Here is a 22,964-nt window from a genome sequence, read left to right as displayed (position 1 = left end):
AAGTTGCTAATGTAGTTGCAAGTATGTGGACACAGTAGACTCTAAAAAGATGCTTTCGTTGTAAATTGACAATAATGTCATACAATACTATTCTGAAGTATGCAATATCCCACTATGTAGAGATAAATTTTCATGTTTGGAAAACCGCAGTCACACGTTATATATCTACCGTAGCACTTTGACTTTGAAAATTTATCTCTACGCTAATTTAGGCATGTATTTTCTACTTGATTCATTCACTATTACCTGATTAAACATAAAACTAGTTATATATTTAAATTGAAACTAGGAATAACAAAACAAGGCAAATAACCCAAGCAAAATGTTTATGTAATTATCCGGTATTCGTAAATGAAGTGAAACTTCTTTATCGGGGTTGGAAAAAAATTTAGTGTAACATTTTTTCGTTACGCGTGACATTTTTCCGTTACGTACCATCTTTTTCTTATCCCTACCACGCGTGATTCGACGTATAAAGTTGCATATAGTAAATTATTTTTTGAAAAATAAGGTCATAAAGAAGTTTCACTTCGTGTGTACACTAGTACACGCACACATTTTTTTTTTATCCTGACCTCCTAATCCTAAATACCTATTCTGCCATCCAAATTGAACCTTCGACTTTTTTGGTAACAAAATTGTTTTAATATATCTTAACAACAAGATGTAATTGGAACGAAGTTGTATACTTACTACTAGGTCGAAGACAAATGCCTGTCTTGTTTAAAAAAATGTCTGTAAAAAAGCGTTAATGTAATATTATATTATAGTGATTTTCACATGTTGTAGGTAATCTCAAGTTCACCAAATCGCGCAATGGCAACAGCATGGTCCAATACAAAGGCTATAACTACAGCTATCGAAAATCCGAAAGCACTGACTATAAGAAGAGATGGGTCTGCACTAGCTGGTCCAAAGGCTGCAGAGCTTTCGTAGTTACAGTTGAAGATGCGGTGGTGATACAAGGGAATCCACATATACATTAATACCTGTCGGAGATCCTCCCTGATATCACCGAACGCAAGCGCATAACTCACAAAGTGCACTTGGACATGGCCGTGGTAGCGGACGGGCATTCAAGTATTGGAACTCGTGCCGAGCGGACGTGTCTGTTCGAGTCTATATCAGTCACTATATTAGTTTGAGTTTAGATTCAAGAGTTAATTTGTGATTTAAATTATTGTCAGTGTTAAAAACCGTTTGTCTTTTGATGCTCCAAGTTACCCAAGTTGTCCAATGTAGAGAATATAACCAGCCCACACAATCCTAAAATCCAGCCGGAGTCGACATACCTATACTTTTTTATACCTGAGGGGGTTACCATGATGTCCTATAGCAGTATTATTTCTAGAGTGGGAAAGTGATGGCGCTATACGCTCTATATTGTGCTGTCATTTTCCTACATCGGCAATAATACTGTTTTAATGTGGGCTGGAAGGTTAAAAAATTTTACATTTATGTAATATTAATAGTATTTTCTTGTGTTTGATTGTTTGATTTTACGCGAGTATTATACATTTAGAAATTAAAGATTTAACGGATTTTAAACGCGATTTATTGATTACTATTATTATCATTTATCCCGACGTTTCGCACACTTTGTAGCGAGCGTGGTCACGGGGAGTCTCTTATAAAATCCGATAAAATCTTTAATTTCTAAACTTAGATATATATTCAATTGTTTTTCCTCTAAAAGCACTTTTGAATCGACACAACGTAATTTTTTCAATATCCACCTGTGGAAAGCAGTTTATAAAGAAAGGAAGCGACAAGAAACTAGTTGTGTATTGAATGTTCATTTTAGATTTGTTTTCACGTAATGTTCAAGCTTATTTATAGAAAGTATTAATATCACGAGGACTGATTTTATCTAACATTATGCACGTACGACTAGAGTAGGTATAGATTTTATCATATTTTTCCTAAAACTGTAAGTAAGTGTGTGTAGTAAGTTGAAAGCTGTGGTCACATATAACCGGTTGTGCATACGCCAACTTATATATAAAAAAAACTGTATTTAGCCTAAGTACACATGTAAAGACCTTTTGTGATCCTTAAATAAAGAAAATAAAAATAAAACTGTAAACTATATTAATTTTAGTTTTATTGTTATAACTTTATAAGTACTTACCTATAAAGATATTAATAATGGCTTGTGAATGGAAATAGTGTTTATCGGGGTTGGAAAAAAATTTAGTGTAACATTTTTTCGTTACGCGTGACATTTTTCCGTTACGTACCATCTTTTTCTTATCCCTACCACGCGTGATTCGACGTATTTCTATAAAGTTGCATATAGTAAATTATTTTTTGAAAAATAAGGTCATAAAGAAGTTTCACTTCGTGTGTACACTAGTACACGCACACATTTTTTTTTATCCTGACCTCCTAATCCTAAATACCTATTCTGCCATCCAAATTGAACCTTCGACTTTTTTGGTAACAAAATTGTTTTAATATATCTTAACAACAAGATGTAATTGGAACGAAGTTGTATACTTACTACTAGGTCGAAGACAAATGCCTGTCTTGTTTAAAAAAATGTCTGTAAAAAAGCGTTAATGTAATATTATATTATAGTGATTTTCACATGTTGTAGGTAATCTCAAGTTCACCAAATCGCGCAATGGCAACAGCATGGTCCAATACAAAGGCTATAACTACAGCTATCGAAAATCCGAAAGCACTGACTATAAGAAGAGATGGGTCTGCACTAGCTGGTCCAAAGGCTGCAGAGCTTTCGTAGTTACAGTTGAAGATGCGGTGGTGATACAAGGGAATCCACATATACATTAATACCTGTCAGAGATCCTCCCTGATATCACCGAACGCAAGCGCATAACTCACAAAGTGCACTTGGACATGGCCGTGGTAGCGGACGGGCATTCAAGTATTGGAACTCGTGCCGAGCGGACGTGTCTGTTCGAGTCTATATCAGTCACTATATTAGTTTGAGTTTAGATGCAAGAGTTAATTTGTGATTTAAATTATTGTCAGTGTTAAAAACCGTTTGTCTTTTGATGCTCCAAGTTACCCAAGTTGTCCAATGTAGAGAATATAACCAGCCCACACAATCCTAAAATCCAGCCGGAGTCGACATACCTATACTTTTTTATACCTGAGGGGGTTACCATGATGTCCTATAGCAGTATTATTTCTAGAGTGGGAAAGTGATGGCGCTATACGCTCTATATTGTGCTGTCATTTTCCTACATCGGCAATAATACTGTTTTAATGTGGGCTGGAAGGTTAAAAAATTTTACATTTATGTAATATTAATAGTATTTTCTTGTGTTTGATTGTTTGATTTTACGCGAGTATTATACATTTAGAAATTAAAGATTTAACGGATTTTAAACGCGATTTATTGATTACTATTATTATCATTTATCCCGACGTTTCGCACACTTTGTAGCGAGCGTGGTCACGGGGAGTCTCTTATAAAATCCGATAAAATCTTTAATTTCTAAACTTAGATATATATTCTTGCTTGTGCTTGTGAATGGAAATAGTGTAATCGTCAATCATATTAAACAAATAAATACAATAATAATTGGATTTCAGTCATTGCTTGTCGATTCAAACGTAATTTTTGCAAAAACAAAAAGAAACAAATACATAGAAAAGACGCACAGGTGGTTCATTTTTTTTTATTGAATTAAGTATATTTAAATTAAGTATATTATTATATAATTATGTATTATAAGTTACTATAATTATAAAATCATGATTAAATGACTGAGTGTAAAGGTAAATAAAGAAGAAATATACATGTGATATAAATTATATGTAATGACAAAATAAAGTTATTTATTTCATCGTTGGCCTATGTCCCTTAGCAAATAATTTACATGTACTCTTATTCTACAGATGTGCAATATTTTTACCATAGTAAAAGGTCAGTAAAATATGTAAATTTCAGTTCCCAGGTTCACAACATCCCGGTTTGGTCAGCCTGTGTTAGAAATAGGCAACTACAGGTTCAACAAGAACAACTCGAGTCGAGGGGCAAAAGTTTTATGGACGTGCAGCCGGAAAAATACGTGCAGGGCGAACATTGTGACTATCAATAATATTATAGTTAGGAATAATTGCAACCATACTCATTAAGTTTTAAAAATAATTTATTATAATACGTGATTTCTTTACTTTAAAACTTATTGTTTAATAACTCAGCCCCCGGAATCACAGACACAATAGAAAATTTTAAAGATTTTTAACACCTTACCATAAAAATTGATTGAAGTTGACGAAGGACAAGGACTTCTTTTATTCAAGGGATTCTCTTATTTTTGTTTTTGCTATAATATCGCTATTTAAAACATAATTGCGTAAACAAGAAGAATGGCAAGTAATTTACTATTTAAGATTTTTTATTATAATTTAGCTATCATAAGTATTAATAAATTCTTTAGTTCTTTAATAAATTAATTAGAATGGTATAATTCTCTTCAAAAAACGGTTTTTTATTTATTCTTCAGCTTTGTACATTTATTTTTCAAATTTGAATATTTTATTTTTTTAACAAGATTTATCAGGATAAATCAAAATTTAAGGTACAAGTACCTTAAATTTTGTTTATTTATTATCCCAAAAAAAAAAACTGTTTTTCGACATTCCTCGCTTCATTTGCAGATGAGGAAATTACAAAAAAAAATCAAATATGTTTCAGAGCCTACGATCACAGTATCTCGGTTTGGAAATCCTGTACTAATAATGGGCAAATATAGGTACAATATGAAGATGGGATGCCGTGGGCCAAAGGTCACCTGGAACTGCTGCCGAAAGAACACTTGCAAGGCCAGCATCACCACCTTTGATGATAAGATCGTGAAAACTAAATTGGATCACACACACTGATAATAATTGTAAATATAATAAATACTTTTTGAGATTGTTCAAAGAATAAAAGTCACGAAAATAACTGTTAGCCGAGAGGGTAGGCGTTGCTCCGGTTTGGCAAAAAGACGCGGCTTCGAATGATTGATGTATTATATTCTTCAATTATATAGGATTTGAATGATATAAGACGTATATTAATTCCACTTGTTATGCTAGTAGGTATTAATTTATTTTCATTATGTGTTCATATATCGGTGCATTTACATCAAACGAACATAGAGCTGGAGCATTCTTTCGTGACCTATTAATGTAAACGAATACTCGTATTGAGTGTTGTTCAGAATTAGAACATTGCATAGAATGCTTGTTTACATTAAAAGACTTGACTTGATTTGACATACTGGGGTTAGAATGAGCATTTGCTCGTTTGATGTAAAATGTAAATGCACCGTAATATAAGATTGAATAACAGAGAAGTTTTTCTACTACATTTCTTTACGGGCTTCAATGGTGATAATATTATATTAAACACATAATATTAAACGATTTTTAATATAAAGAAAATAAATATGAAATATAACCTGCATTTCTTGATAACGAAGCATCGAACCTAAAACTTATGTTTTTGTACATTTGTACCATCAAATATATCATGTCCATATTAAAAATGAATAAATGTTTGCAGTGGCATACACTATGACGAAAGCCGGTAATCCAGTACTGATCTTAAATGGATACCGTTTTAACAGAGGTACAGTATTGAATTTTAAGGAGATCTGGAGATGCGTAAAGAGGAATAGTGGCTGTAAAGCAAGGCTTTGGACGGTGTCCCGGGTGGTGGTGAAGGTCATCCAAGATCATAACCATCATTGTGAAGAATAAAATCTATACTTATACGTATTACTTAAAATATTATAAAGCTGAAGAATTGATTTGTTTGAACGCGCTAATCTCAGGAACTACTGGTCCGATTTGAAAAATTCTTTCGGTGTTACATAACACATTTATCGAGAAAGGCTATCATCACGCTAATACCAACAGGGTGGAGGTGTAGTTCCCGAGATTAGCGCGTTCAAACAAACAAACTCTTCAGCTTTATAATATTAGTATAGATAAAATAGATAGATGCAGGGAAATACTGGGCTTGTGATGCTACTTTAGAGGCAATGGCTTGAGAGATATGTTTATTAGAACTAATGAAAACCGCAAGGAATTCTATAATAGGTTGTAAAGTAGTGCCTAGTAATGGGAAACTCTATGGGAATTTTAATTGGTTTTTGGATAATGTTAAATTCTTATTTTCTGCTAAATTACACTGAAGCCATTGCGAATATTATCTTGAAGATTCCAATCTGTTTTGTGAACGGTACAATTGCATGGAATCTCTTTTGTACAAGTTACAATGTTTTATTTATTATTAAGTACTTATCCAATGTTATTATTTTATTTGCTTTGTAGTTTAAGGGATTATTTGTTAACAATAAATAAATTAAAATTAAAACTAAAAAAATAACTATTAAAAATGATTTATTACGTGGGTAGTGTATTATTTTTTCCTCCCTTACTGCAAGCATATTTGTATTAGTAGTAACTGCTTTCTTGGCGACCCCTACATAATGAAAATTTATAGTTTTGTGGCATTGGCTTTAAACTCAATATAATTCCATACACGCGAGCCCGGAATTATTTTGAATTTAAAGAGGACCCAGGATTGCATGACGTTCGCCGTGTCTTGAAAAAAAATTGTTCAGTTCATTAACAATTATTTTACTTTTAACAAACTCATTAGCTGAGCACAAAACTCAAGCAAAATTTTTAAAATATATTTCCTTTCATAGTAGTGTAAACGAATACTCGTATTGAGTGTTGTCCAGAATTAGAACATTGCATAGAATGCTTGTTTACATTAAAAGACTTGACTTGATTTGACATAGTGGGGTTAGAATGAGCATTTGCTCGTTTGATGTAAAATGTAAATGCACCGTAATACAAGATTTAATAACAGAGAAGTTCTTCTACTACATTTCTTTACGGGCTTAAATGGTGATAATATTATATTAAACACATAATATTATACGATTTTTAATATAAAGAAAATAAATATGAAATATATGCATTTCTTGATAACGAAGCATGGAACCTAAAACTTATGTTTTTGTACATTTGTACCATAAAATATATCATGTCCATATTAAAAATGAATAAATGTTTGCAGTGGCATACACTATGACGAAAGCCGGTAATCCAGTACTAATCTTAAATGGATATCGTTTTAACAGAGAGACAATATTGAATTTTAAGGAGATCTGGAGATGCGTAAAGAGGAATAGTGGCTGTAAAGCAAGGCTTTGGACGGTGTCCCGGGTGGTGGTGAAGGTCCTCCAAGATCATAATCATCATTGTGAAGAATAAAATCTATACTTATACGTATTACTTAAAATATTATAAAGCTGAAAAATTTATTTGTTTGAACGCGTTAATCTCAGGAAGTACTGGTCCGATTTGAAAAATTATTTCGGTGTTACATAGCCCATTTATCGAGAAAGGCTATAAGCTATATATTATCATGCTAATACCAACAGGGTGGATCACTGCGGGTAAAACCGCGAGGCACAGCTAGTCTGTACTTAAAAATTTATACCCGTTTCCCAGTCACCGATATCGATAATTCTTTATTTTTGTTGCCTTTGTTATTTTCAAGAAAAGAATTTTTTGAACAAAACTTAAGGAACTTGCTACATTTAAAAAATGAGAACATTTAACGGCTGTTTTCGCAATGGGCATCGGCTCAACAAACGATTGTCGATGTTGGCCGCCATTACGGCGATTATGAACATTGAACAACCTAACAACCTACAACGGCCGACCATAGACATTTAGGCGCTCTACACTATCGTGATTGCCTCTACTCGCCCAATGCTGCCCATTGTGAAGAGGGCCCATTAACTTCACGCGTTTGAATGTTGGGGGAGATAGGGCGTGTGTCGTGTCAGCTAGTATTGTTGTTATTATAATAGATAAAATAGATAGATGCAGGGAAATACTAGGGTTGTGATGTAGTCTACTTTAGAGGGAAAGACTTGAAAGGAATGTGACTAATGAAAACCTCAAGGAATTCTATAATAGGTTGTAAGGTAATACTGCCTAGTGCTCTGGACTCTATGAGCATTTCCAATGGTTTTTGGATAATGTTAAATTCTTATTTTCTGCTAAATTACACTGAAGCCATTGCGAATATTATCTTGAAGATTCCAATCTGTTTTGTGAACGGTACAATTGTACGGAATCTCTTTTGTACAAATTACAATGTTTTATTTATTATTAAGTACGTATCCAATGTTAATATTTAATTTGGTAGTTTAAGAAATTATTTGTTAACAATGAATTAGTTAATTAAAATTAAAACTAAATAAAATATAAATAACTATTAAAAATGATCTATTACGTAGTGTATTATTTTTTCCTCCCTTACTGCAAGCATATTTGCTTTGGTATTTACTGCCTCCTAAGCGGGCGGATGCCCGTACATTGATTGGGTATTTTGTTATTGGCACTTACTTGAAATTCAATATTCCATACACAATTATATTGAATTTAAAGAGGGCCCAGGATTGCATGACATTCGTCGTGTCCTGAAATATTTATTGTTAACTAGCTTCCGCCCGCGACTCTGTCCGCGCGGATGTCGGTCTTCACGTGGATGGTTTATTTCTCTATTTTGAGTTACTCTGACAATACATCTTATAAATATCTATTGGACCTAAATACGGCTAGGCCTATAATAATGCGCAACGTGTCTTCGCGGTTGTAGAGAACAACGTCTATTAATAAAACTAAAAAATTAAGATTATCTTTTTTTTACGTATTTTTCCAGGATAAAAAGTATCTTATTTTACGCCCAGGATAATAAGGTATTAAAATCATACCAAGTTTCATCGAAATCGAACCGTTAGTTTTCACGTGATGTCTTCAGCTTCACATAAAGACAGACAGACTTATTTTTGTATAATGTGGTGCCAAATAAATGAGTTTGAGTTTGAGTTTGAGTTTGAAAAAATTTTTTAATCACATATTTGGGTTTGGTATCGATCCAGTAACACCCCCTACTATTTATTTTTTCCATATTTTCAATGTACAGAATTGACCCTTCTACAGATTTATTATATGTATAATTGTATAGATTTGATTTTAATCAATTTATTTTTAACCAAAACTGCTAATGAGCTGAGCACAAAAATCAACCAAATGTTACATGTAGTAAAATATATTTCCTTTCAGTGGTATACTTCAAGCGACGCACAGGAAAGAAGTTAGCAGTCCTAAATAACTACACGTTCTCCTTCCAGCGAACTTTTGGTGCCAGAGATCTTTGGGTCTGCTCAAAAGGTTGGAATTCATGTCGCGCACGATTTTATGTGGATAAGGATAATCAGATACACAACGCCAAGTTGGAGCATAACCATGAGTCATCGCGGTACATTATTAAGGGTGGATGTTTTTATAAACTGTAAATGTGTGAGTAGTAGCGCGTTAAGTAGTCACTGGACTATTAAAATAGCATGCGTGCGTGAATTGTCATGCTGCATGGGTGACAAACCATGCATTTTTATACAGTTCGCGTCCAGCCTGATAGCGTTATAACCACAGATCACAGAAACAAAAGGGAGATAATATGGTTAGGGGGCGGGGCCGGTGTCGCAGCAATATGCCCAAAAAAAGAACACATGCTCATCAGTACTCTTTGTTGCATTCAGTTGACGTTCGACCGTCGGCCGGGTATTCAAACTCAAACTCAAACTCAAACATTCATTTATTCAATTAGACTACTATTTAGTAGCACTTTCGAATCGTCATTACATAATTATTTTAACATTTACCACCGATTCGGAAAGCAGTGATCTATGGAGAAGAATCGGCAAGAAAATCCATAGTTGCTCTTTTAAAATCATGTAAATATTACAATATATGAAACTTATATCTAACTACATAATATGCCAATGAACTGTCTTGTGGTTTTTACGCGACAACCCTCCATGGGTTTTTATCGTCCATATATTCCTGAATATTGTAGTACGCTCTCTGAACTAATACATTTTTTATATAAGTTTTAAATTTAGAACTACTAAACTCTTTAATATTGTGAGGAATTCTATTGTAAAAGCGTATACCTTGACCCATAAATGAATTTTTAACTTTAGCTAATCGGAAAAATGGCATTTCAATTCTATTCCTGTTCCTTGTGCCATAATCGTGTCTATCTCCTACTCTTGTGTGTAAGTCGGAGCTTTTGTGTACATGCAAAATATTATTAAATATATACTGTGATGGTACAGTAAGGATACCAGTATTCTTAAAATGATCTCTTAGTGAATCCCGAGCACGTAAATTATATATAGAGCGAATGGCTCTTTTCTGTAAGATAAATATAGTTTCTATATCTGCAGCCCTGCCCCACAGTAGAATTCCATAGGACATAATGCTATGAAAGTAGCTGAAATAAACCAGTCTAGCCGTATCTTCATCGGTGAGTTGCCTTATTTTTCGGACTGCATATGCAGCTGAACTGAGCTTACCTGCAGCGGTGTTGACATGGGCTCCCCACTGTAGTTTCTCGTCCAATGTTAACCCTAGAAATACAGTAGACTCAGTAGGATGCAATACCTCCCCGTTCAAGGTAATATCTCTGTTCAACTTTTTTACGTTAGGAAGTAAAAATTCAACACAAGTGGTTTTTTTGGCAGTTAATAATAAATTATTGGCATTAAACCATTCAGATATGTGTAAAAGAGCACTGTTCACTTCGTCAACATTTGGGTCATGCCTATCCACATTAAAAATTAATGAGGTATCATCTGCAAACAGAACTATTTCACACCTATCCTGCAAATAATAGGGAAGATCATTGATATATACCAAGAACAAGAAGGGACCTAAAATTGACCCCTGTGGAACACCAATGTTAATTGACGCACCGCTAGAACGATCTCCATTAACAACTACAGTCTGTATCCTATCATGCAGGTATGACGCTATGAGGTTCTGTGCTTTTCCTTTAATTCCATAGTGATTAAGTTTACGTAACAAAGTACAATGTTCAACGCAGTCAAATGCCTTGGAGAGGTCACAAAATATCCCCAGAGCATTTTTTTAGTTTTCCCATGCTTTATATATATGTGTTAGAAGTGCAACCCCAGCATCTGTGGTTGAGCGCCCCTTTGTGAAACCAAACTGTTTGGTGTGCAGTAAATCATTAGATGCAAAATGACTACTCAGTTGGTTTAATATTAACTTCTCGAATACCTTACTTAATGTTGGTAAAATAGAGATAGGTCTATAATTGTTACAGTCTTCTTGATCGCCCTTCTTAAATAGAGGTATAACTTTACTAAGCTTTAGTAAATTAGGAAATGTACCATAGTCACAACACTTATTAAATATAAAAGCTAAATTTTTCGCAATATTTTCTATGATATTATTAACTAAATTTACGGACATTCCCCAAAGATCACAAGTATTTTTTAGATTAAGCGTCTTAAAGGCAGTAACAATATCACTAGCAGTTACGTGTCGTAATTCAAATAATGTACTGCACCCCGCAACATGGTCCCTCAAAAAGGTTTCTGCAAGTGCTGGAGACGAATTTAAACTATTAGTAATAGTAACAGGGACACTACTGAAGAATTCTTCAAAAGCAAGCGCAACATCAGCACTTTTGTCAATAACCCTGTCATTATTTACAAGTTTTATAGTATTACTTAATTTGCTTTTACCCATTTCACCATTAATAATAGACCAAACTGTTTTAACTTTATTATCCGATTCGCGTATTTTATCTCTGATATACAATCGCTTCGCAGTAAAACAAACAATTTTAAAAGTTTTTGAGTAATTTCTAACATAACTAAGAAAAGATGGGTCTTTATTATATTGCTTCATACCATGCTTCATACCATATTATTTGACAATGCCGTGTTGTTCCGTTTAAGTTTGTAAAAACCGAAGTGAAACCAGCAACTTGTCAAATGGAATCACATACCATCGGTAAGTACTGAAAATTATACGATTTTCTTACTTAAATTTTAAAAACAATATTATGTAGAGTGATTTCGTGGTTTCTGATCTTTTATATTATGTGACAGAACGACGGTTACAATAATTTATGTAAATAGTTTACAATGCTTCTTCTGTACGTGACTCTAATCAAACGTGGAGTTCGAATACCGCAGTGTATAATGAACATACTAAAGCTAACAAAAATACGTTCGATCGTGTAGTACGGCCGCTGCTCGTGGTCGTTAGTAAATTGTTAAGGATGCGCCTCGAGTGTGTCCATGTCGATAAGATTTTTACTATTTACTTATTTTAAAATAAATAGATTTAAATAAAAAACCTTTTCTTATTTGTTCCAAACAATATGACACATCAAAAAAAGTTAAACTATGTTTTTAACAAACCTCTTGATTTTTTATCCTATTATGTATTATTTTACTACCTTATTTTTATATCATAATGTATCGTATCGATCAGCTGATCGATACTACTTTTTATTATTATGACATGCAAACTCTCTGCCGGCAGCTGCCCGCATAGAGCATGCATGCATGCATCCACGAAATGCATGTCATGCTGTATTAGGCCATTCTCCCATTACGATACGCACAGGCGATTCAAGTATCCTGCAAGTCTCGAAGACTAGTCGCCGCGGAATATCTCACATACATTTGTATGTAGGCTCGCACACTACGCTACCGGTACCTAAACTCAAGCAAAATTTACATGAAATATTATAATCATTTATTTCCTTTCAGTGTTATACTTCAAGCGACGCACAGGAAAGAAGTAAGCAGTCCTAAATAATACACGTACTCCGTCCAGCAAACTTTTGGTGCCAGAGATCTTTGGGTCTGCTCAAAAGGTTGGAAGTCATGTCGGGCACGATTTTATGTGAATAAGGATAATAAGATACACAACGCCAAGTTGGAGCATAACCATGAGTCATCGCGGTACATTATTAAGGGTGGATTTTTTTATAAACTGTAAATGCGTGCCTTAAGTAGTCCCTAGACTATTAACATAGCATGCGTGCGTGAATTGTTATGCTGCATGGTTGTCAATCCATGCATTTTTATACAGTTCGCGTCCAGCCTGATAGTGTAATGACACACTAAGCGTTTGCATCACAGCAAACGATCTAAACGATCATGCTGCATGTTCGTCTACCTTGCAGGATAGAAAATAATAAAAAAACGACGTGTGGCACTCGGGGACTGCCGCGGTAAAGCTATCGCATGCTATGCCTTCAAGCCACACCTCCGCAGGTCTGAGTGGGGAGCGTGAGGTTTTTTCCTTACGGAATATCTCGATTCGGTCCCCGCGTTCAAGGCCCGCGATAGAAGCTATGCAATAGCTTAAAAGTAGTATCGATCAGCTGCCGGCAGAAAATTTGCATGTCATTCATGCATGACACCACGAAACGCATTTCATGCTGTATTACAGACTAGGGACGATTTTATATTATGTTTACTCACGACAGTAGAGATGAAGATCAATCTATAGTTATACGTGTTTAATTGCTAGTATCAATACTCATGTTCTAATATTATGACGAGAAAATAAGTTTTTTGACAATATTTATAACACCGTGACAACCCGGGCGAAACCGGGCAGCAGCTAGTCTCATCCCGGTTGAGATCTTGAACATCTTTATGCTATGTCACAATTGCAGTTTATTTTAGCAAAGGTGACAAAATAGTAAAAAGATTACATATTTCTAATTAACTATTCGTTTTAATTATGTAATTTTAGTTATTTTTATTTTTCTTAGCTTATAGTATAATGCGTATCGGTAATAAATTTATTTTATTTCTCTCAATTATGTGTTTTATTTATCACTAGCTTTCCACCCGCGGCTTAACCCGCGCAGTCAAAGAAAAACCCGCATAGTTCCCTTTCCCGGGGGATTTCCAGGATAAAACCTATCCTATGTCCCGGGGTAAAAAGTAGCCTATGTCCTTTCTCGGGTATCAAAATATCTCTATACCAAATTTCATGCAAATTGGTTCAGTAGTTAAGGCGTGATTGAGTAACAGACAGACAGACAGAGTTACTTTCGCATTTATAATATTAGTATGGATTAGAACTTCCTTCGGTCCACGAAGTATTTGAACTCACAATTAAGGTACTGAACAGCTGTTCAAACGTTAATTGTAGTTCTGAATGACGCACATGATAAAGAACTGCAGTACATCATACGCATACATTAATAAGACGTAGTGTATACGAAGAAATATTACTTAGTATTAAGACTAGACATATACCTAAGTAGCCTAACAGTAAACGTAGACTAAGCCTATACGTCGATATTCCAAACTGAACTCATCATACTAAAACTGTTTCAGTGGAATTCGTACGCAAGGTATCAGGGAATCAAATAGCAATAGTTAACGATTATACGTTCTTCTGTCATCGAAAACTGGCGAAGGTAGATCACTGGAGTTGCACATATGGCTGGAGCTGCGGCGCTCGGTTCTCGCTCAGCAAAGACCAAGTCATCATCTCCCGGGCTTTCCTGAAACATAATCACGATCCTCCAAAATTCCACGTCAAGAACGGAGTACTGTTTAAGATTTTTAAAAAGAATTAGGTGATAATCTTCTAGTCATGAGCCAATATCTATTTTTAAATCAAATGATTTTGATGTAGTTTTCACTTTTAACTGTTATATACACTATAGATGTAGTTTTCTAAACTTTTTTTGAAACTGATCTTGATGTAATAAGCTATAAGTCCTGGGGGACAAGTGTAGGGATGCGTTCTTACAATATTGTAAGCATATTGTAGTCGTAGTTAACCAAAGAAATAAGTAGTGTATGATATTAGTTTAACTGTTATATAGGATTAAGTTGAGTGTTTTTGTGCCGTGTTTTTATTGAATTTTTACTTAATAATTTTGTCTTTATTTTATATTGTAATTTAATTTAAGCTGTTATAATTTTAATTGTACCTTATTTATATTTATATTATGTAAGTAACCAGTATGTTAATATTTCTAAAAATTGAAAAAAAAAAGCAAGAAAAGTCTCTGGACTATAATCCAGAGGTGGCGCGAACACCCTGTGATGACGGGTGCCTCTTAAAAAAAAAAAAAAGCTATTAGTACTGTTTGTGTAACGTTCTCTTTTACAATAACATGATAATATGTATGTTTTGGTGTAAATGTAGTTATAACAATAAGCCATGATGTCTGTATAACGTTTTCATAATGAACATTATATTCTTATTCAACATAATAGTTATTAAAATAAAGTACAGTCTCATACACCTATTTTTGTATGACTCCTACTTTTAAGAAAAATGCTAAACTATTCTTAGTCTCGAATATCTTTCGCTTGAGCACATAATTTTTTTATGATAAAGATACAGAAAAGCGACTTCTTGTAATCCGAATTTACATTATAAACAGGAAAGATTTTATACGTTCATATACTAGGTTTAATTTTTATTATCAACCCGGACAAACGTGTAACCAATATTCAAACTCAAAACTCAAACATTTATTTATTCAATTAGACTTCTTCGAGAAGCACATATTTTTTCATATTTTTAACATTTACCACCGATTCGGAAAGCAGTAGTCTATCTATGGAGAAGAATCGGCAAGAAACTTCATAATCTCTCTTTTTAATTATGTCAGTATTACAATTTAATTACAAAATATGCAATTGTATATTATCATATTTGTATATCATATCTCGTTCATATTAAAACACTATTTCTTAGACTTAGACTTATTTCCAGGATATGAGTTCGTTCCTCGTGGATCAAGAAGTTATGTCCTAAAGATTGGTTCCAACACGTATTCGTCAAATTACGCGAACGCGACAGGCACAAGCATTTGGTACTGCTCAAAAAGAACACGACTCAAATGTAAAGTGAGGGTTAGAATGATGAATTCAGTCATATTGGATATTACGGGTCAACATACACATTAGTACAAGAACTGATGTATATTGTAAATGTATATGTGTACTAGCTTTCCGCCTGCAGCATCGCCCGCGCACTCGAAGAAAAACCCGCATAGTTCCCGTTATCGTGGGATTTCCGGGATAAAACCTATCCTATGTCCTTTATCAAAATATCTCTATACCAAATTTCATGCAAATTGGTTCAGTAGTTGAGGCGTGATTGAGTAAAAGACAGACAGACAGAGCTACTTTCGCATTTATAATATTAGTATGGATATGTAAAATAAGCCGCGGTAAAGCTATTGCATAGCATCGCATCGCTGTGCAAGTTGGAGTGCGGGGTGTTAGGTTTTTTCGTTACGGAATTTTTACATTCGATCGCCGCGCTCAAAGTCTGAGATAAGAGCTATGCAATAGCTCAAAACCATCACAGAATCTGTTCTGCTCCAACATAGCATACCTAGAAATCCAAAATATGTTTACCAGAGAATAGATATGAATATGACTGGCATTTTTTATCTATACTAATATTATAAAGAGGAAAGGTTTGTAATTATGTTTGTATGGTTTTCACGCATAAACCACTGGACCGATTTCAACAATTCTTTCACTATTAGAAAGCTGCATCTTCACTGAGCAACATAGGCTAGGTTTTATCCCGGAAATCCCACGGGAACGGGAACTATGCGGGCGAGGCCGCAGGCGGAAAGCTAGTAAGTAATAAGGTGTAGGTAGATACGTTAGTAGTGCTCCAATATTGACTTAAAATGTGACTGATTAACCATGCAGTTGTCTCTTTTTCGATCACGATAGTTGAATCTAACGTGTGCCGTTTTTGAAGATCGTAAGTTGTCTTGGTAACCTCTACCTAAAAAGGTGTAAATACTAGATAGGTTACATAATATTATAAGGAAAAATTTATAATTTCAAAAACATTGTAGTACATATAAGTTCTAATTTGAAAGTTTGATATCTGCGAGATGAATGTTTTTGTTTTGCTCAAACAGAAAAAATATATTAAGATACCTATAACATTCGTGATCTAGTCAAAAATAAATAATGTATATAAATCTTTTTATATATCATAGATATAAATAGATATAAGTTTACTTAATAATGTTTTAAAACTGTCGATAAAGAAATAATTTATTATAAAGAGAATTTAATTAAACCAAAATTGTTACTACAGTCACAGGGACTTACCTCCAAACCAAAATGAAAACATTTTTAAAAGAAATAAACAATTTCATTTTAATTTATTTTGTTTATAGTAAGATTTCAGCACTTATCTTATTTCTTTAATTTATTTTGAAGTGAAATTTCTTAATAACTCTGGCCCCGGAACCACAGACACAATAGAAAATCTATTGTGTCTGGGACCGATCGGGTCGCTTGGGGCTCAATGGGTTAAGGCGCATTGAGCATACAATTTCAAGGTCAATTTTCATAAAGAGAAATAAATTTCAAGGTCAATACTTAAATCATTTTTTTGCCCTTGGCTAATGATTTAAGTATTTGTAAATCTTGCCAAGGAAATTTCACTTCTGACACGTGTGCTCGGCACACACGCTCTTTCTTTACATTGTTAATTTCATTTTTATTATTTTCAGGTTTCAAGTTCGTGTTGCGCGGTGGAAAAGGCTGCGCTATACGAATTGGTAAAAATACATTTTCGAGGAGTTATTGCAATGATTTTGGCAAAAGTATCTGGTATTGTTCGAAGCGTAAGAAACTGGGATGTAAAGTCAGGATCAAAATGTTTAACTACGATATAGAGAACATCAAGGGGGAACATAACCATGGCTAGAATCGTAACATCGTAGGAATAGTACATAGGAAACAAAGTAGTTTTTCGCCTCTGTCTGTTTATAAGATCTTTGAGCTTACTGTTAAGGCCTATTCAAAACAGAGCGGTATCTGCTACAGCCGGAGGTATCAGTATACCGGTACGCGATTACAGTCTCTATAATGTACTAGGTAAGAGATTTAACCCATTGAGCCCCAAGCGACCCGATCGGTCCAAGACGCAATAGATTTTCTATTGTGTCTGTGGTTTCGGGGCCTGAGTTATTACTCGCATACACATCGGGATACCGCTACCCAACGCGGTAGCAGATACCGCTCTAATTTGAAGAGCCCTTTTAAATTAAGTTAATACATACCAAACATTTGTAATTAGTATTTAAATAAATCGACTTGTTATGTTGATATAGACCTATTCTTCGTGGCCTATGCACTCTATTTGCTTAATAAAATTGAGAAGTTAATAAAAAAATTCGAATATGTATATATACGAAATGTAAATTGTTACTGTAAATAAAAAAAATAACATTGTTTATAATCTAATATATAAAAATCAATGCCACTTTTCGTTGTAATTCCATAACTCGAGAACGGCTGAACCGATTTCGATAATTCTTTTTTTATTATATTCCTTGAAGTACGAGGATGGTTCTTATGTAGAGAAAACGTGAATATGTACCACGGGCGAAGCCGGGGCGGACCGCTAGTATCAGTATATATTCTTTTCACAAGGAACAGTGCAATTGCTAAGGTCGTTTCTTTTAATTAGTGTGAATTAATCACATTTTACATAATTAATAATTAGTGTATTTATTTTATAATGCCTATGAATAATATTGGCATTTCCTAATGAAATAATTTTTAATGTTATAATCATGTTACCTCTAATATAATTTATAAAACGATTTTTGGGCAATTTGTTTATTTTTGACCTATCTTAAAAACAAATATTTATTTATTTGCCTATAAAATGTAAAAACAATACAAAAAAAATCAAATATATATGTGTATACAAGAAGTATTACTTACAGCGGTAATGATAATGTCACGACGCGGTAAGGTCAACATAAAAATCGGCGACTACACATTCTACATGCGTTCCAAGGCTGGCGCTGCAGGGAAAGAAAGGTGGTGTTGTACAGGCAACAAGTATTGTAAAGCAGCATTGTATACCGTGGAAAACGAAGTGGTCGCTATGCACAATGAACACAACCACGGCCCGTTCAACCCACGGTTCAACCCGACCTAATAGTATTTTATTTATATTATTTATTATTTATTACTCTTTAATAAAACTATACATGGGAAACTTATTGCTAATGTAGATTTTTAATTTTTAAATTTATACAAAACAAAAAAATACAGTATAGTTTATTAGGCGGCCCTATCACTCAGACGTGATCTCTTCCAGGCAACCTGGGCAAAAGGTAACAAGCTATAAATAAATAAATATTTAAGGACAATTTCGCACACGGCACGATCTTATCCCACTAAGCTTTTCGCTTGTGTTATGGAAACCAGATGGCTGATAAACATACATACATATATATATAATAAATATACATATCGCACGCTGAGAACGAAAGTGACCTAATTCAAAATTTTGCAAAAATGAGTTATACTCATAAAATGACTCAAAATAAGGTATTCTATCATTTAATAAATCAAAAACTATCCTATGTCACCTAGAAAGAGAAAAACACGTATGTTGCGTCTCTTTATAATTTGCGTATTTTATACGTCCCTCCGCTAAAATAGTGACCGTTTTAGTATTATGTCGGCACAGTGATTACATTTCTTAGTTTTAAAGTGATTCAATCCTGATTGCGGCGTTTTTTTACCGAAAGGTAAGTAAATATTTTGTCAATGTTCTAATCTTAAAAAGACCGTTTTTCGTATTAGGTCACCTTCTTACTAAAATGCAGTTTTTGAATTGTGACTTAAATCATATTATGTCATTTTTGTATTATCAACTATTCTAAAGGTAACGACATATTTCACGTTATGCCTGTACTTTATTAAATGCTTTCTTTGTGTAAGTGTATTATGTATAATTAGGCCGTTTTAATAATATTTTGATAAGTTAATTTTATGGCGTATTAAAGTTTATGTCGTTGTTTCAATAATAATTTGTTTAAATATTTATGTTTAGGTCATTATATGAAGAGATTAAAGATGATTTTATATTACAAATGGTTCAAGAAAATGAAAAAGAAAACGCAAAATTCATACCCAAAAAGTTATCATGAAATACAAGAGATTCCTCGCTGAGTGATCATCATCATCTGAGGCTCTACAGCTGCTAGTGGGCCTTGGCCTGGTCCAGTATTTTCTTCCAGATCTCTCGGTCCTTTGTCTGAGTTCTCCAGCTTTTCACACCAATCGTTCGATCCCATCCAACCATCGGAGTTTCGGCCCATCTGGTTTTCCATAGAGAAGACGCAGAGGTGCCTTGTTGTCGTCCATACGTGCCTCGTGTCCGGCCCAGCGTAAACGGCTTAGTTTTATGGTCTTTATGACATTCGGCTCCTCGTACATTTCATAAAGCTCATGGTTATACCGCGTTCTCCAATGTCTATTTTCCAGCACAGCACCGAAAATCCGTCTAAGGATTTTTCGCTCGAACACCAGCAGGCAATCCTCATTTTTTGCTCAGGACCCAACTTTCGGACCCGTATGTTCTTAGTAGGGTCTTTTATAGCAGTACCTTTATGTTTCGGGATAGCAGTTTCGAACGAAAATATCTTAGAAGGCCGAAGCAGCCATAATTCGTTTACATATTTCTGCAGATATTTCGTTCTGGTTTGTTATTAATTATGCCAGGTACACAAAGTCACGTACAGCCTCGAATGCCTTGTCGCCGATGACAATATCCTCCAAGTTTCGTAAGTAGCTTTCAGGTATTCTGTTTTGGCAGTGTTGACTTGTAGACCGGGCTTTTGGGCAGTTCGTTCTATAGCAAGATATGCGTTAACAGCAGTAGAGGATCACTGCTGGTAGCGTCCTCGCGATCCAGGTCTATGTCATCCGCGTATCCCAGTATTTGTATCTATTCGAAAAATAGTGCCCGATGTCTCAATTTCTGGAATCTCGGATGCATTTTTCTAAGGCTATGTTAATCAGAAGGCTGGAGAGCGCATCACCCTGCCTAAGGCCTTCCATTGCCCTAAAAGGTTCCAAGATACTGAATGGATCCGAACGACGCTTTGTTATTTTTTTTAACATCATTGCTGTAAGTAACACCAATTGTGGTGGAATGCCGATCTCAGTCAACGCTTGGTACAGGAAATTTCGGTGAACATTGTTGTATGCAGCCTTGAAATCCACGAAAATAATATGACATTGAACACAAGTGTTTTTTTCAAGAATCTGTCGCAAGGCGAAAATCTGATCAGTAGTCGACCGGTTAGGGCCCCAAGCGCACTGGTAGTCGCCTAGTTTGTCTTCTGTGTATGGAGATATTCTATTGAAAAGGACATAAGCGAAGATTTTATATGCCGTGTTTAAAAGAGATAAACCGTGATAATTCTGCAATCAAATATTTCACCTTTCTTGTGCAGTACACGCCGCTGTATATTACAGCGGTGTTCCTCTCATCGGGCGTATTAGATTATATTAGAAAAATTTAACTTTAATTTTTCTTATGTCACTGTGGCAACCCTGTACTTAGTCTGTGGTTCTTGTACCTATGCAATGTGTAAAGCAATGTCCTTTTAGAAAGAATAAAGAAAATTGTGCTAAATAATCGTTGTTATCATTAAAACCCATAACTTAACAGGGCGTCGTTTCAGACTTCCACACCTGGACTATCAGCTCGTAAAATTTCTCCTTAAAGCAAGTTTCAGCATATTTTAGCAATTCCACAGAGATGTTATCAGTTCCTGGTGGCTTATGATTTTTGAGTTTCCTAATGGCCAATTTAACTTGGTCTATTTGTAGGCAGAGAGATATCTGGGATGTTAGTATAATTTTGTATGGAGGTAGCTCGCCATCTTTACTTTTACAAGCTGAGGTTCTAGGTTTGAAATCTTTCCTACCTCTATTAGTTTGGATAGAGCTAAGTTTCTCGAGTCCTTCCTTGAGTAACTTTTTGCAATCTCTTCAAGCTGGTTGACATCAAAACATTTCTTCTTCTCTCTCTTATGTAGTTATTTTTTTTTCCTTCGTCGCGCTTTATGCTCTCTCTCGTCTGCAAGTGTAGGTCTACTGTAACGATAGGTATGCTTCATTCTTTTCGTTAGTAACCTTTTGGCATTCGTCGTAAAACCACTTGTTGCTGCAACGTATCTCATTACCTAGATCTTCACTCGCAGCTGTTAGAAGAATTTGACTTAGTACTTCAATTAAATTAAACAAAAAAACAAAAAAAAACTAAACTAATAATACCAATATTAGAGTTTTTTGCCCCATACGTATTAAGTAAATAGTAAAAATAAGTCTTGAAACAAACAATAAATATTATAATTTCTTAGTTAACATTTGGTTTCATTAGACTACTTCTCATTAATATTTTAATACTAAGTTGACATAATTCAGGTTACGTCCAAATGCATGCATAGTAAAAAAATACTAAAGTGACTCATTCCCAAACTAGTCAAAGACGATTTACAAGTTTTCAGTACTAAAGTGACGCAATATCTAATGGTAATTTTTAAAAAAAGATAAAAAATATTTTAATTTAATTTTATTTATTTTTTATGGGTTGTATGTTTGGACAATATCCTCTAAAATGATATCAGACTTTAATATCCTATATAACTTTGCATGCGAACAAATTATGACATGATTTGTAAATAGTTCTGTAAATTACGAACACTTTTTTGATGATTCCCAAAAAACAAGAATTTCGTTTTAGGTCACTTTCATTCTCAGCGTGCGATATATACATATTATAATAAATCTGTAGAAGGGTCAATTCTGTACATTGAAAATATTGAAAAAATAAATAGCAGGGGGTGTTACTGGATCGATACCAAACCCAAATATGTGATTAAAAAAATTTTTGTCTGTCTGTCTGTATGTGAAGGCATCACGTGAAAACTAACGGTTCGATTTCGATGAAACTTGGTATAATGATACCTTCTTATCCTGGGCGTAAAATAGGATACTTTTTATCCTGGAAAAATACGTAGAAAAAAATTAATCTTAATTTTTCAGTTTTATCCATAGACGTTGTTCTGTAGAACCGCGAACACACGTTGCGTATTATTGTAGGCCTAGCCGTATTTGGGTCCAATAGATATTTATAAGATGTCATTGTCAGAGTTACTCAAAATGGAGAAATAAACCATCCACGCGAAGACCGACATCCGCGCGGACGGAGTCGCGGGCGGAAGCTAGTTTTAAATAAATACT

At 34.3% G+C, this 22,964-nt stretch overlaps 1 protein-coding gene across 12 annotated transcripts in view; it reads left to right on the top strand.

Moving 5' to 3' along the window:
* Positions 1–22,964, top strand: part of LOC123694735 (protein tramtrack, beta isoform) — a 437,925-nt gene that overhangs the window by 270,079 nt on the left and 144,882 nt on the right. The window contains exon 5 of one of the 12 annotated variants that reach the window (XM_045640282.1): positions 9,121–9,368. The exons of the other annotated variants lie outside the window; for them this stretch is intronic. Coding sequence (XP_045496238.1) covers positions 9,121–9,353 — 233 coding nt within the window. The 3' untranslated portion in view covers positions 9,354–9,368. Of the gene's footprint in view, positions 1–9,120; positions 9,369–22,964 lie in introns of those variants that run through there. 12 annotated transcript variants of the gene reach the window in all.

Source organism: Colias croceus, chromosome 10, assembly GCF_905220415.1.
Source record: "Colias croceus chromosome 10, ilColCroc2.1".
Lineage (NCBI taxonomy): Eukaryota > Metazoa > Arthropoda > Insecta > Lepidoptera > Pieridae > Colias > Colias croceus.
Note: the sequence above shows the minus strand (reverse complement) of the source record. Positions and strands in the feature narration are given on the sequence as shown.